At 43.5% G+C, this 16,916-nt stretch overlaps 1 protein-coding gene across 1 annotated transcript in view; it reads right to left on the reverse strand.

Moving 5' to 3' along the window:
- The window catches only part of ZFYVE9 (zinc finger FYVE-type containing 9), a 676,896-nt gene that overhangs the window by 216,897 nt on the left and 443,083 nt on the right, over positions 1-16,916 (reverse strand). Inside the window, exon 9 of the mRNA XM_078670659.1 lies at positions 6,549-6,671. Within this exon, the coding sequence (XP_078526785.1) occupies positions 6,549-6,671 (123 nt within the window). The remainder of the gene's footprint in view (positions 1-6,548; positions 6,672-16,916) is intronic.

Below are 16,916 nucleotides of genomic sequence, written 5' to 3' on the forward strand. Positions count from 1 at the left end.
ATGTGGATGTGCTAGGCTTCGTGCTCCAAAAAGGTCAATTTAAAATTTACTGTGTCACAACGTAGCTCTGTTCCCATTTTTCTATGTCCTCAGCGCAATCCAGTTCATGTTCTTGCCTTAGATCTTTACCTGTGGGCATTCCCCGAGTCCTTCTAATGGGACTGGCTTTTCATTTTCTGATAATCGGCTGTTTTATAAAGCAGTGCCTCACCATATGGTCGCCAGAAGTGTCTTACTAGAAGACTAGCCGCTTAAATCCTTTGGGGCACAGGTCGGTATGTAAAGGCAGCTCCTGAGCAGTCGTAGTGTAAGCTGTCCACTCTGCTAACATAATGGAGGGAGGATTCACGATCAAACTGCCATATCCATTCCCCTTGCCACCCGCCAGCACTAGAGATTAGTCCTCAATGGCTCCCAATCACCCGATGTTCCCCATAATGCTGCAATTCATGTATCCTTCCTCTGGGCCACGGTCTCTTGCTACTACAGACATGGCAGCTGCAGTTTTGTATCGTCTGCCCCATTGCTCCAACTCATACTGCTGCCATCTTGGAAGCCACTGCTCAGATCCTCTGGCTCTACTTCTAAACTAGCAAATTGTCCATGTTGCTGGATGTTAAGACCATGAGGCTTTTGAACCTTTATTCTTTCCTATGTTGCGGACTTTCAGCGGCATCGTGGGCTTTGACAGGGGCCAGGATCATGGAGCTCAATGGAGAAGCACCTTGGTCACGCCCCCAAGACCTCCGATTTAAATGCAAAAGAACAGATCATTTTAAAAGGTGAAAGTGACACTCATACTGTAGATGGATGTTAGCAATTCAATGGTTCATGGAGGGGCTCCTATAAACCTTGCTCCCTCTATTTGGACTCTTCCCACTCACAAACTATGCATCCAAACTACAGCACACTTCTCTTGCTCTAGAGGCAGGTATTTTGCCACTGGCCTTGCCTTGATAACACCTAGCACAAGCACCATTCCTCAATAACATGTTCGTTAGTGGCTACGCCAGTTCAATTTGGGCCAACGTGAGGGGATGTCAACAGCTTCTACAAAAATTAAGCATGAAAGACAAACTGGTCACAAATACGATTGCCTTTATAAAGAACTCTGATCACAAGAAAGAAACCTTTTCTTCATTTCCTTTGTATCATCAAAATTCATAACATTTTAGAACTGAATTGCAAGCGGTCTCATCAAATATGGGTCAAGAGGACCAGAATTGCCTCTGAACTGAAAAAATTACTTCCAAAATCTGAATACCGACACTATTCACAGCAGAAAATACAGATGCTCCTCCAAGTAGCAGCATTCTCTGCTTGGTCAAAGCTGAGAGTACATGAGCTACTAAGCAGAGAGTAGCTTACTTTCTTAGAATGCAATCTTATATGAACACAATCTGAAACAGCTTAGATTCGCCCTTACAAATTCGCCCTTCTCCCAAATTTGCCCTTACAAATAGTGGGAGCTTCAATTTATTGTTTTGGTTGCCCCAAAGTCCTCTAAAACCGGTCACCGCTGCCTACCCCAGGTCCTCTTGCCCCTACTTACCATGCCAAAAGAGGCAAGAAATCTCATAACAACCGGTGTTTGCCAGCCATGCAATGCTGGTGCTGCATATTGACCTTAACAGAGTGCCTGCCCCTAGGTCAGAACAGGCTGGCTTGCCAACTTAGGCAGTGCTAGGGCAGGTGGGCAGTTAGAGTCTAGAATGTTCAGCCTTCAGAATGTTAAGCAGTAACCCATGCACAGGCTGGGTTATAAACAACTCAGCCACCGGAGCCAGTTCATGATGGGAAAACTAGAGGCATCCTCATAGCTCCAATAGGCAGCCATTCAGTATCACAACCTCAGAGCATGCCAATGAGACCTGCTGAAAACCCCCCACTTGGGTCTTGGCCAGCACCAGGTCGACCACACCAGCCTCAATTCACCACAGGCCAAGGAGGATGCAATTTATTTTCAAAATTAGGGGACGGTATGAGAGATGGGCTCTGGCATTCATGAATCTGGGCTTCCTGTCCCTCAAAGGCTAGAACTAGCCGAGTTCTCGGCTCAGGACAGATCATATAGACTACTGGTATGCCCCACAATTATGTTATGTTTATTTGTAAAGCACACTGTCACCTTCGCGGGTATCCTGGCACTGAGCAGGTGTGCGTCTGGCCTTGCCTAGGGTGGGAGATGCTAATCAAAGAGCAATATCTTCTGCTTCTTGCAGAACTCAAGGAGAGATGAGGTGGTTCTGATGTGTAGTGGTACATCCTTGCATGCTTTATTAGAGATGTAGGAGAAGGCCCAAACGCCAGATCTGGTTCTGTGTATGCATGGATGTGTGCAAGTAGGAGTCCTGCCAAGGGTAGGTGTCTGGAGGATTTGTGAACGGAGATGCAGCTATTGAAGTAGGCTAGGCCAGCGTGGTGTAGTGCTTTAAAGGTGTGAATGAGGAGTTTTAACTAGATACGCTTGGTTACTGGGGAGCCAGTGAACCTCTTTTGGGTGCAGTGTTAAGTGTGATGTGTGTACTGCATGAATGGTTCAGACTGATTCTGGATACCTAAGTTTTGATGGCTTGAAGTCTGTTGAGTGGTTTGCTCATCCCGGCATAGAGGGTGTTCCCAAAGTCCAGCTTGCTAGGGATGGGAGCGTGTGTGATGGTTTTGCTGGTGATGCTTAGGAACTATTAAAAGATTCTCCTCAGCATCTCCAAAGTGTTACAGCAGGAAGCTGTAACAGTCTTGACTTGGGCGGTCATGTTGCAATTGCTACTGATGACAAACCAGAGGTTTGTGGCATGGGAAGTGGGAATGGCTCCTATGTCAACCGGCCACAAGGTTGCATTCCATGGTGACGGGTTCTTCCTGAAGATCATGACTTCTGCTTTGTTGGTGCTGAGTTTGAAACAGTTGTCCTTTATCCAGTTGGCAACTTCAGTCATTCAGGTGATGAAATTGTTCCGGTTGACAGTGATGTATCAAGCAACAGCAAGCAGAGCCCATGCTAGGAAAAGAGCCTAATATGTGCACCATGGCAACTGGAAACCCCACAGCATAACAGGATTTATTTTGTGTGTGGTTGCTTCAGCTAATTCAGTTTATGGCTTTAGGTCAGTTCACCCAGAGGCAGGCCTCAGGCAGACCATGTCATGAAATAGGAGAACTGAACTGGTTCTGACAAGAAGACAGGTGCTAGTCACTAGTGGTGTCTGAGGCCAAGTGTTATGGCTGACATCACAGGGTCAGTCCAGAGAGAAGATAGCCATTCGCAGAAGTAACAAGCATTTGCAATGCAATAGGTCTCGCATTTGCAAGAGTTTGAGCTATTGGCATTGTAAATACCAATGCCTTTTACTTACGTATTTTAAAAACCTGCAAGCAGTGCGTATATACGCACTTTGTACTTACAGTCGTTGCTTACAAGAAGCAACAATGGCAGTAACTATGCCTCTTTTACTGCCAGTCTTCCTTTTCGTAAGCAAGGACTAAAAGTACAAAGGGCATGTTTATACACCGTTTGCATTTTTTCCAACCACATAAATAAAAGGCATTGTCATTTACGATGAAAATAGCTGAAACTCTCTCAAATGCGAGACATAGTGCACTGCAAATACTTGTTTTTAACAGGATTACATATAAAGAGCAGTTCAATCAATGTATAAAACTTAATAGCCAAGCAAATGGCAGAAATTGTGCTTGGGTTGGTGTGAGAAAATAAAGCTTTCGCTGTAAGTAGTGAATTGAACGGGAAGCCATTTAATGGAGAGCGCTACCGAAGCCTGCAAGTCTAGAAATACCAGACACGGAGGATAGCGGTTAAGATAATTGCGTCCACCGGTCCATGGAGTCATTGAAAGATGAGCAGGGCTGTGACTAACGAAGGTAACAAGTGCTTTGGTCAGCAGTTCTGTGCTCTCTCCCTCTCTAGCACAAGGCTCCCTTACACCGACTTCTTCCTAACCAGTAGGCAACATAAAAAGAAACCACGCGCAGCAGATTCCTCCGTTTTTGCCGATGTCTGAAACAATTTCTTTCAGGATGCAACTTAAGCTAAGAATGTGGTTAGCATATTGTTTGGCGTTAGTTCAGCCAAGAAGAATTTGCTGTTAAAGCGGACACAAGCTGATTGGGTGCTACACAAAACTACCACTTTTTCTTTCCGCAATTTAAGGGAGACCCAACAGGTGTTCCTCGTGTATTTTCTCTGCCAGTCTGCAGTGACTTTTTCAAGCCCCTTGTCTGGTTTTGGTCAGAAACTCTCGGCAGACGTCAGCGTAAGAGATTTGTCGGAGTGGAGAAGGCGGCTAAGGGGGCTTGTAGCTTATCCAGTTCTGAACTTGTTCAGCTCCAAAAACTCCCCGGAATGAGTAAGAGCAAAACTATCTTGGCAGTTTCAGCCGGGATCAAGTTAATCACCCTCCTTCGGCGCCCAGAGTTCAGCCTGACGGCTTTAGTCTGCGACCAAGGCAATTAAATGAAGCCTGTGATGAAGTCCGTGCCACCTGCCTCTTTTCTGCTTTCTTCAGCTTCTACTCTGTAGCTGGAAACAGGCCAGCATGAGTAAAACTCTTCGAGTCTCAGTTTAAGCAAGATCCCCACGGCAGCACACGCGACCAAGCTAGGCGTAGGTGCGCCTTGTGGACACAGGTGCGTCCTCGGGTGCCCCTCCGTCATTTTAACTTTGATATCTAGTGGGCATTTGGCAGCTAGCAACGACTGCGAAAACCACATTGGAAGGTTTCAAGCCTTTCTTGATGCCAGCTAATGAAAAAGGCCGGCCTATTCTACACAACTGAGGGGATGCCTTCAGCAGCCCAGGGTGTGGCTGCCTCAGGTGTACAGGTAGAACAGGTCAGAGGGGAGGGGGGTGGCATTGGAAATTGCGACTGAGCAGAGGGACCTTGAATTGAGGATACACGACCTAAGCAGGACAAATGCAGACGTTGTTTCGAGTAGGGACTGTCACCGCCTTACACACAGTCTAGTCACACTTACCTATCCAGCAGCACGAGACAAAATGAGAACACAGAGTTCACTCATCAGCACGGTCGATGGCAAGGTTCGAAATGTAATAAAAATGCATACGCCCTCTCATAATAACAAGAAATAGATAAAATAAAAAAGCAAAACAGAAAGTAACTTCACATCCGGCCTGGGAAGGAGACATGGGAGGGCGAGGGCTGCCCGCGCATGCGCAGTACCTGCAACTTTTGTGTGCCCTGCGGCTTGTGCCCAGTGTTGGCGTGTGCAGCCAGTGCAGGCAGCGCCTGTCCACTTCCGGGGCTCTTGTGCTGAAGAGAGAGCCCCAGCGCCAAAAAGGAAGAGCAGCACACAGCAGTGCGGTGCTCCCATGCCTATGGAGAGAGCCCCGCATCGTGCAGCCAGATGTGTAGAGGAGCTGGAGTGCTCCACCGCAGCCAGCCACTGTTGAGGAGGATCCTCCTCCCCCAGACCGGGTGAGTGGGGGATTCTCAATTTGTGCAGATGAAGGCACAATATCAAGTTAATTTCCTGAGCGGACTCGCCATTGCGAGCCGCTCCAACAATGGGGCAAAAGTGAAACTGCATGCTGGTTAGGTCTCTATGCATACTGAAATGAGTGATTCGTTGAAAACCAACAAATGTATAGCATACGAGCAGCATCAGAGTAAGCACGATTTGTAATATCACGTAAAAATGAATGTCAAATGGAGCTTCTACCACATGGCGCCAGTAAGACGGCCGCTCATGCCCTCACAACAAAGCCGGAAAAACAGAAATTAATTATCTCGGCATGCCGCCAGGCGCCCCACATGCTGCTAAATGCTAGCACGTCTTCCGGAGCGCGTTCACACTGTTGACTGAACCCTAATTAACGCGCACCAGCTGTACACACTTTGTGGAAAGCGCGTCTCAGAAGCGCGTCCACAGACCACAATCGGCGTGTGACCCGGTCTGTACCACTTGGGAGGCATGTCGATAACAATAGATTTCTCTGGCGACAGCGCTTTCGCGCTGCATCACCAGGCGAGACCTAAAAATGACATCCACTATGTACATTTGTTGCGTAGATCAGGGATTGGTTGCATAGACATGACAGTCACCGATGGGAACCTTCAGAAAAGGCTTCGGGGCATTCTTGGAGGATCTACGGAGAGGGATGACTTGCTGTCAGGGTTTTTGTCATCAGGCCTGCGCCCTTTCAATCCTCAGGCTATTGATACACTACTTAACAGCATGTGGGAAAGGAAACACTCTTCTCAGCTTAAGGGTAGTCACCTGTCAATGTATATGAATGCAGCTGTAAAGTCACTGATCTGTCTGCCTTCCCATCCAGTTTGTATCACTAGTTCAAGCAGTCCAACAGCTGTTGCTTAAACAGTACACACTTCATTTATTTTACATTTTTAACTGGAGACCACATGATCTGGTGAAACACAGATGAGTGAGCACTTTGGAGGGGGACTGCCCATTTGCATTTTGTGGATTCAGATAAGGATCACGTATCCAATTTGCTCAGCATCTCATAAATAGTTACCAAGTTAAAATCTGTCCATGCAGTTAATACTTACAATTCACAATTTTCACCATAGCCAGCAAGTTTGCATTTAAGACAAACACAAGAGGGTCAGGGCCACCATCTTCCAACTGTTGCATCACAGACATCTGGGATGGCCGCTCTTCTACTGCATAGTCTAAAGGAAAACAAAAAGAAAATGGTTTACTTGGGCAAATGGGCTGAAACTGCAAATTCACCAACTTTTGATTTGCTGTTTGTTTTTATTTCCCGAGGGGAACTGAACAGAGTGCTTTTGGTCCTTTCTTTTCAGATCAACCTTCAATATCCAAGCGTTCTAGCATAATCTTGCGTGTAAGAGTGCCTGTCTTTAGAAGCTTATCAAATCAGAGTCCCTCTAAGATATGTTCCTCTGTGCTACCAACTGGCCACCTGAGCTAAGGAGCCTCTAGAATTTCAACATCACAGAGGGTAGCTGCAAGCAGACTATGTTATCTTCACCAGTGTGGTTTTACAGCAACACTTCCACATTGCACACCACTTTCAACTGAGAAGAATTTTCTTCTCTACTAGTGCTGGCACCTACAGATTCATCAAGCTTGTCCTCAGCAGGACAAAACTCAATTCAACTTCAGCCCTTGAGTGAATTCTATTCCTGCCATGTTGAGATGGTGCCTAGTATGTCTTTGTTTAACCCACAAGCAGTCTTCATAAGGATGCTTTAAGCTGCCTACTTCTAATTCCAAGGCCCAGAACCTAATAAAGCTCATTAACATGCATTGATCTTCTCAATGAGCACAAAAATATCCTTACGGAAAACATGTATTGTTCCATGCTTTGATATTTGATCATTTTATGTTATTTAGTAATTCAAGGTTGGTTATATGTTTCGCTTTCTGAATAGAATGGATTACCATAAACAATTAGAAGGTTTCAGAGCTGGAATATTTTCTAAATGCCATATATACAAGTGTGGACATAGTGAACCCAAGAGCAAGCATGGTGTTTTTTGAAGGGTGGTCAGGGCTAAGTGCTATGAAGTGCCACTTGGGAATTGTGGCCGGGGAACAGGGAAGAGAGGCAGTGCTCAATAATCTGTGAAGAGGAAAAGGGCATTAAAATTGGACATACAGTAACTTTAGACCAATCTGTGCAAGTGTTTCATTAGTGGTGATTAAGTACACTCGCTGCAGGATTTTATTATTTCAGACAGTAGAGTTGGGGCTGGAAGGGGGAGGCTAGGTTTTATGTCATGTCATTTACATACGTGTTGCTTTGGAGACACTTCAGAGCACTTTCCTACTGCTACTCAAACATTCAGTGGATTGGATAACTGATGGTAGAGTCACAGATGACTGGGGACACCCTTCACTGTGTGCTGCTGGATGGGTAGCTGTGTTTTAAGTCCAAGTTTAAAGACTAAATTAAAATTGGACGTGTTACGTTTGGATATTAACAAAGGGCATTCAGACTATAAATGACAGCTCAAAGTAGGTTAAGAGTCCGCAAGGATATGGTGTTAGTTCCTACGAGGTGCTCTCAGTCACGGTGTTGCACCATTATTCTAAGTTTTTGAATAAGTGGAGGAGACTGACTCGAGGCTCTCGACCTATCTAGCCTCAATTAGGTACTGATGCGAACTTAATTGAGTATTTACTCCTCCTTGATTAACATTTTTCTGTGATTGTTCACAGATGAATCCCATTCGATTTTTGGACAAACGCTTTATTTTATTATTCTTTTTGTATTTTCTTCTTGAACGTTATCGGTTACATCCTCATATATCCAGGTTGTTGTATGGAATACATTGCAAGTACTGTACTAGAAGGGATTCTTCTATGGACAATCATAGAAAATGTTAATCAAGGAGGAGTAAATACTCAATTCATTTCGCACTGCGTTGCACCAGATATTAGTTGAAGGCTTGTTTGAACTGTTTGTTTTTCAGGAATACTGTGGATCGCACATGGTTTGGTTGTGATAAAGAAGTATGTTGAGAGCACTCCATAGTCTAGGGTTTAAACACTGAACGGACTATTCACTTGCTTTTTCAATTGATCTACTGGTAGTGAATTCATCTGGTTGACCGTAGGTTCCTGGTTGGGACATGGCGAGGTACCAGCACCTGCAGTTACCCAAGACTATTAGAACAATCTTGTGTGTGACAAAGGACTTGATCTAACTAGCAGTCAGTACATATTAAGCTGAATTTGTGCACTTTTATATTGATATCTACTCTGACTGTCTGCAAACATTTTATTTGGGAGACTAGTATAAATAACATACTAGTAGTCCAGGCATGCCATGTTCTACTTTCTGCACAAGTACTGGGGTTGTCCAACTTATGGTCCTGAAGAACAGAATGACAATGGCCCCTCAGTCATTACTTATGCATCTGCATTATTAGACGAGTGGTAGTTTTCTTTACAGCAGTAGTACAAATGGTCCAGGCAATTTAACCATCATTCCTTTACGTTCGGTTAGATACATGCATTATCAAAGCCAGAATGTAGAACACGTTACTTTTATTTGGTTCCGAAAAATGCTTATATCTTTCTTTACACACCATAATGGGATTGGCTGCCATTATTTTTTGGGGGTCTATCCTGGGAGAAGTGTTCAGTGGAGGAGCAGAGTGCTCCATTTAATCTCGATATTGTAATGTGGCAGGAGATACTCTGGCACATTTAAGGAGCACCCAAGGAAAGATCATCTATGCTGGGTCCAACCTCTGGCAGGGAGCTGCAGAATTTAAAACATAATAAATATGTATTTTTCCTCCAATTCATGGGACATGCGGCTGCATTTCCATCATATAAAGCACCTGGCAGCTACCATGCTTGCAGTTATTTGGGAATGCCAAATAATTTGTACCGGAATCCATACCCACAGCGTCTTTCACAGTTATGTTTTCAAAAAGTCCATCTCATGTCCTCATAGCCAAGAACAGTCTTGGTATCGTACTACTAAGGAAGCAGAGGTAGCGCAGGTTTTGGTTAAGGCAAGTTCAGCAAACGCCACATAAGTTCAGAAAATAATACCATTATATAGATCAAGAATGCTATATATTTTGATACCCCATAATAAATTTGACAAACAGTGTAATACATATTAAAACAAAAAGCCTTTTGTATTCACACATCTGGTATTATTTGTGATAGGCTTGATTACACCTCCTCTACTCTTGCTTGAGAGAGAAGTGAGCACAAGAGAACTACAAGGGCTATTGGAGGAAAAAAACGCAGAGGAAGTTAAGTGAGTGCTTTGGACATTTAATTCAAGTGGAAAATTCCAAGCATTGCTCGCTTGGATGGAGGCAAGCAGAAATGCTAGCCTCCTAATAGGCTCTTCTTACAGAAAAGAAAAAATGCCTTCATTCTATGTATTGTTCTAGTGAATAAGGTCACAAGTGGGAAATAAGTTTTAAGTTGTCTAACCACGGGGACCTTACAAATAAGCCTGAAGATGTGTCGATTGTGATAAATGCACTGAGGGACATTCAACTGGAACTGTTTGAGAATTATATTACTTAATTGAGAAGTTATTGTAGAAATAAATGACTGAATGTAAAGTTAAAGCCATGAATGTATTAGATGGTTGTTGTTACAACTGCATTCACTGATGATGACTCATGTCAGTGCAGTGGTGATCAGTGGGAGCTATCCTTTGTCTTACCGAGTTAATATTAAATAATCTGTGGGCTTACAAGTGCACTGATGAAAAATATCCAGAGCTGGGCTCCTATGTAAACCTGAGCCCTCTCATCGTCGCCTATCCTCTTTCAAATTCCGAAGCAAAGGAATGGGAGCAGGTCCATTATGTTTCAGGAAGTAAATCCACTTAATCTACATGCTGACATTAGAACTGTTACTGCTGAACATAGTGTTTCAGGAACACACAAAAAACTTTCTATTCTCAGCACAGGCTTCCACTATATTGTGTGGTAGATTAATACGATGAAGAGGATGACAAAACATACAACACTTTGCACCGTTGCAATCGCTCTATTGTGTTTTCCATTTTATTGGCATGCCTCTTCAGCTCTGCAGCTACCACTGAGAACAAATACATTTCACAAGGGGAGTACCACACTGGAGCAGTTTGCAAAGTTACATAAAGAAATAGGTCAGTCAAAGCTGGTAGGGAACAAACTTTGTAACGGGCAGTCTCAAAAGACTACTGATGAGAATGCCACAAATCAGGGGACATTAAAAAGGACTGACATCCGCTGCTAGGCTATTTTCAGGCACTAGCAAGGGGTATCAAAAATGTTGGGTAGGGGTCAGGGGAATTCATAGGTGGGGATATAAAAAAGGGCATTTTGCAAAAAACTGGAATCATTAAGAGCTAAAATACTACTTTGCTGCTTCACCATCTCCAGCACATGTTGACGAATGCCACAATACAGAGGAGATTAAATGTAATAAATGGTAAATACAGCTTAACTTTAGCATAGTCAACGCAATGTGAGGTTAAAAGGATAATGTTACTTAACCAGTAAGCATCTGTTCTTGGCATGCAGAGCTGTAGATTCATATGCTTTGCATACTCCTGCCATCTAGTGTTGGGTCCGGATGTTTGCAAGTTGTTTTTGTTTGAAGAAGTTTTTCCAGTCAAGAGGTAGGTTACTCCTCCTTTCGGTGATAGGGCGCATGGACATCGACTCCATTGTTAGACTGTTTTCCCACAGAGGGTGAGAATGGAGTTAGTATGTATAGAATAGCGATGTCCATGCGTATGAATGTGAATTAGGAACTACAACTACAGGAGACCGAGGAGGTGGGTGGGCACATGTGAATCTACAGCTCTACATGCCAAGAACAGATGCTTACTGGGTAAGTAACATAATCCATTCAAGGCATGTGAGCTGAAGATCACATGCTCTGCATAGACTATATAGCCGTAAACTCCCAAAGCGGTGGCTAACCTGTTGTAGTTGTTTGGAACAGTGTTTTAAGTACTGCTAGGCCTACATTTGCCTGTGGTCTTGGTAACACATCTACACAATAGTGTTTGGTGAATGTGTGAGGTGTAGACCATGTTGCTGCCTTACAAATATCAGCTATGGAAATATTTCCCAAGAAGGCCATAGCAGCCCCTATTTTGAAAGTAGAATGCGCTCTAGGGGGTACTAACAAAGTTCTCTTTGCTTTAACATAACATGTTTGGATACATTTTAAAATCCATCTTGCAATACCTGGCTTAGATATAGGATTGCCCTTGTGAAAAGGAGAAAAAGCAACAAATAGTTGCTTTGTTTTCCTAAATTCTTTGGTTCTTTCTATGTAATAAAGTATAGCACGTTTAACATCAATCGGTGTAGAGCTGGTTCTGCTACAGAATCAGGTTGAGGAAAGAACACAAGTAACTAAACTGATTTATGATATGAAAAGCAGTAACTACTTGAGGGAGAAATGTAGGATTGGTATGAAGAACCACTCCATCCTTGTGAAGTTTAAAGAAAGGTTCCTGTATAGTTAATGCCTGAAGTTCACCAAATCTCCTTTGTTAGATTACTGCTATGAGGGAGCAACTTTCCATGATATGAATTGTAACTGACATTTGTGCATGGGTTCAAAAGGTGGACCCATTAGTCTTGTAAGGACTATGTTCAAGTTCCACACTGGAGCAGGGGGAATTCTTGGTGGCATCGCTCTTTTTAATCCTTCCATGAAGGCTTTAACCACTGGTACTCTGAATAGAGATAAGTGTTGTCTATTTTGCGAGTATGAAGCTACCGCTATTGGATGTAAATGAGTGGATGTGTAAGCTAATCCACATTGCTGTAAATGAAACAGATAACATGATGGTCTGTACAGAAGAATCAAGTGGATTGATATTGTTGTTGGTACAACAGATAACAAACCATTTCCTTTTTGCTGCATAACATGCTCTAGTGGTGGGTTTTCTAGCCTCTGAGAATATTCAGTCAGGTGGTAGTTTGACTTTAGGAGCCAAATCGCTAGGTTGAGTTCTCTGGGATTTGGATGGAGTAGTTTCTTACCGGTAACTCCAGTTCTCTTGTAGGGATATTTCCGTGATAGTCATAATCATGTGAATAGTCCCGCCCATGTGCGTGGACCCCGGAGCACTTCATTAGATATATCTTCAGGAAGGCCTGCATAGACACTTCAGAGATAAAAATACAAAAATGCAGCCTAACCAACTAGGCTTCACTGGCCAGTACTTCATCTTGAAGTGAAAAAAGATAGCCAGTTTAACTTTCAAATTTAGGAATGTTACTGAGATTCACACAGAAAACTCCCCTTCACAAAACTTTTTTTTCATGATCGAGATGAAAAGGATTGGACAGAGAAGCCCCTATAGGCTGCCATTATGTGTCTGCAAATGGATACCGTGCCTTTAAGAGTCTCCAGAGACCCCCGGTATCCCAAAATGCACAGCCAGAGGCAGTTACTTTCAGTTCTTTTTGAAGGCGTAAAGAACCAGTCTCTGCTGAGTCTTGGGTACGCCTGTGTCTGCCACCAGGGAGGCGGGCGGGTTGCTTATGACTATCACAGAAATACCCCTACAAGAGAACTGGAGCTACAGGTAAGAAACTACTCCTTCTCTTGTAGGGGATTTCCGTGTATAGTCATAATCATGTGAATAGCCCATTCCAAAAACACTCCCCAGCAGTGGAAGAAACAGAGAACAACCACGCTATTGTGCAAATAGATTCCGAAGTGAAGCCTGCCCAACCTGAGCATCTGCCCTAGCATCAGTGTCTAGGCAGTAGTGCTTAGTAAATGTATGGACTGACTTCTAAGTGGCAGCCTTACAGATTTCTGAAATAAGTACGTTAGGAGTAAAGCCGCAGTAGCTGCTTTACCTCTGGTAGAGTGAGCCCTAGGCTTACTAAGAAGAGTCTTTTGGCTTTCTGATAACACAGCTGAATACAGGAAACAATCCACCTAGAAATTGATTTTTTGGAGGTAGCTAGACCAGTTTGGACAGAGGCATAGTTTACAAATAACTGATCTGATCTACAGATATCCTTAGTCTTGTCGAAACAGAACTTCAAGAACCTCCTGACAGCAAGGGAATGAAGCGACCTCTCAGCAGAAGGATTCTGAAAGAATGTAGGCAATGTAATAGTTTTGTTCACATAAGACGTTGAAACTACTTTAGTTAGGAACTTAGGCTGAGTCCTCATAACTACTGTTGTGTGTCGATTTAGACACCGTATATAGGTTTCCAGATTTATGCCCTTATATAGGCACAATTTCCTTTGCCCCTATTTAGGCATAGAAATCCAACTCTTATTTAGGCATTATCCATGCTAACCAAATATAGGCATGGTCCCCTACATCCGTCCAACCACGTCACAACGAGTTCTTGAAAAAACATACTCTTAAGCCTTTAGGACTTCCCCTTGCTTGGGTTATTGATTTCTCCAAGAACACATTTATTATGCATGAACATCTATTCCTTAGGGGTTCATTCATGATGTTCCTCTGCCCGACTTTTACGTCAATACTGGCATTCCTAAACACCTTCAAGGTATAAATATACCTTCACTTGCCATGGCAAACCACGGTACGGTTTGGCTGCATACTTGCAAGGCTCAGCTACGCTGCTCGCCACGGCAAGTTCGGAAGGAATTCGAGTCCCCCACCTGATGCACTTTCATCCTCCTCGCAGAGGATCCAGCTCCAGTGTTTCCGACTTCCCTTGCGGGGTGTTAGAGATCGAGACACCGGAAAGACATTCCAGCCTCTTTACTTCTAAGGTATGGAGCAGACTAGAACCTAGAGGGACTCTTGGCAAAACTAAACTATAGCTAGCTATACTTTAGAAAACAGCACCTACTTCTTACCTCGCACTACACTTAGATTAGGTACACTGGAGGTAGAACTATTTAGAAGCACCAGACGAGTATTCACATTTTAGCCTGTGTTATTTATGTATGTATTTTTATTAATATATGTCATAGCTACAAACCATGCAATTGCAGTATTATTTCATCTTACAGCTAACGCTGTACGTATTATACTTCACATTCAGTCTTACGATTGTAGCAGTTCATATGTCTTGCACGAGAAATAAGACTGTTCAATAAACCCTTTTTATTGAAACGCCCGTCTATTTCTGTGTAAACTCTGTAGAAACGAAGCATGCACGACTGAGTGAAACTGCTATCTATTGTTTCCACTATTCTGAAACGTGTTCCGATTCTGAGGGAAACAAAGTTGTCATGTTTATGCGGTTGTAAGAAACTAATCCCTTCTTGTTCTCTTGTTCATTCGAGAAGTTTCTAGTGACCTCTGAGTTAGCTGGCACACACAAGTAATTAAGTTTGACGTACTCGATAGAGACATACTGACTTCAGACCTATGTCAAAACTATAGTGTATATTATTCCAATGCGCAGAGCCTATCAGGGAAATATGAACTACACTACTTTAGAGGAATGAAAGACTGTATAAGGCTCTTTACAACATAATGCCTGAAGTTCGCTAACCCTGCGCGCAGAAGTTATAGCCACAAGGAAAGCAGTCTTCCAAGACAGATGCTAAAGGGAAGCCTTATGAATGGGTTCAACCGGTTCCCTCATTAATCGAGAAAGAACCACAGTGAGCTCTCAAGGAGGCGCAGGACGCCTAATGGGAGGAAACACTTTCTTCAATCCTTCAAGAAAATCTCTGATGACTGGGATTTAAAAAAAGATAGTTTGTGAAGGGCATTTCCTATAAGCAGTTAAAGCTGCCAGGTGATCTGTAATCGAATGAAACTGAAGGCCAGATTGAGCCAAGAGGAGCAAGTAAGGAAGGATGACATCTTCCTTGCAGGAGGTAGGGTCCACATTCTTAGATGCACACCAGATGCAAAATCTCTTCCATTTATATGCATAGGACGTGCGTGTAGATGGTTGTTTGGCCTCCTTCAATATCTCCATACAGTCCTGAGGGAGATTCAAATGTCCGTACTGTACTAACTCAGGAGCCATGCCGCCAAATTCAACGACAAGAGATTGAGGTTGAAACATGTAGACCCGCTTTTATATAACACACATAGATACTATTGTTCATTATAACCTACCAGTATCTACACTTTGTTTTTTATTATTGTCCAGTAGCTTTTGATTAAAGTTTTTTTTACAAGTTATACCAGGACAATTTTTAACATCACTTTTTTTGCACTCAACACTAACAACCAGCTCCACTGTAGTCAGGTGTCGCAGCACACCTGGATGGCACTCGGCCATCAGGGTGGACCCCGATGATGAAGCATGTCACCAAGCAGGTTTATGAGTGAGGGGTTTCTTAACAAAAGGATAATGTCCTTCTGCTACCATTGTTGATATCCCATTAAGAACCTCCGGTTCCTTCAGGGGATACTCCTCTTTTTGTTTCTATTATACATACTGAAATCCCCTACAAGAGAAGTCTGATTTCTCCATGGCTCTGAGTGAGGAGACAGGGTGTGGGATGGAGCTTTAGATGTGGAACCACGAGAGTTCCAACAGGGTTGCGTACCTACGTGGGGGCTACTAAGACCAGTGTGAGGGACGTTTGTCTGAACTTCTGAACCAGTGATGGAATAAGTGGGAGAGGCTGAAAACCGTAAGCAAATATCCCTGACCAATACTATGTCAGGACCAGAGGCTCTGATTATGCTTATTCTCTCTTCTCTTTATTCTACCACATAACTCCAGAGCAGCCTATTAAAACATCAATAACTTTTATCCCCATCAGGGAAAAAAACCATTGAAATCTAAAGTTCAACAAGTCTGAGCCAGACTACAATGCCCATGAGTTCATATGGCAACACAGTCTTTTAGTCCTTCCTTAGTGTCAGTATGCCTTAGAAAGTCCTTCCATCCTAGTTGTCCCTCCTCTTTCTTCGCTGCTATGCAGCAACAGATAAGTTCACCTTTGTGCTCTCTGTTTATTGGGAGTGTTAGGTGTAGGAAGGAGGATATCCGACTATATGGTTACCCCACTTTTTGCCTGGTGTTTTGCTGGTTTTCGACTTAGTTGGCCTGGGACCCTGCTATTCAGGGCCCCAGTCTATCTGCTTTCTCTATAAAATGGACTCCATGTACTTTATGTACATAACAGATTGGTTACTGGGTTACCCTTGTGAGCCCCTGTAAAGTGTACCCTAGGTACCCAGGGCATAGGTGAACCTAGGCATACCAGGGGCTGCAGCATGTATTGTGCCACCCCTGGTTTGCCTTCCAAACTGACACCACAGGTCTGTTCACACAGCCTGTGTAAGGTGGTGTAATCACCCCTTACTTAGATATAGTATACCTATATCTATATATACATATAGACACATATACACCTATACGTCACTCCTATGGCAGGCCTTAACAATCCTGGAGGCAGGGTGCTTGGTTTTATGTGAGAGGGTGCCCTAGCATGAGCTGAGCCCCTCTGCAGCTTTCTGAACCATCTCCTTATAGCTGTTCTATG

This window comes from Lissotriton helveticus, chromosome 1_2, assembly GCF_964261635.1.
Source record: "Lissotriton helveticus chromosome 1_2, aLisHel1.1, whole genome shotgun sequence".
NCBI classification, from domain to species: Eukaryota; Metazoa; Chordata; class Amphibia; order Caudata; family Salamandridae; genus Lissotriton; species Lissotriton helveticus.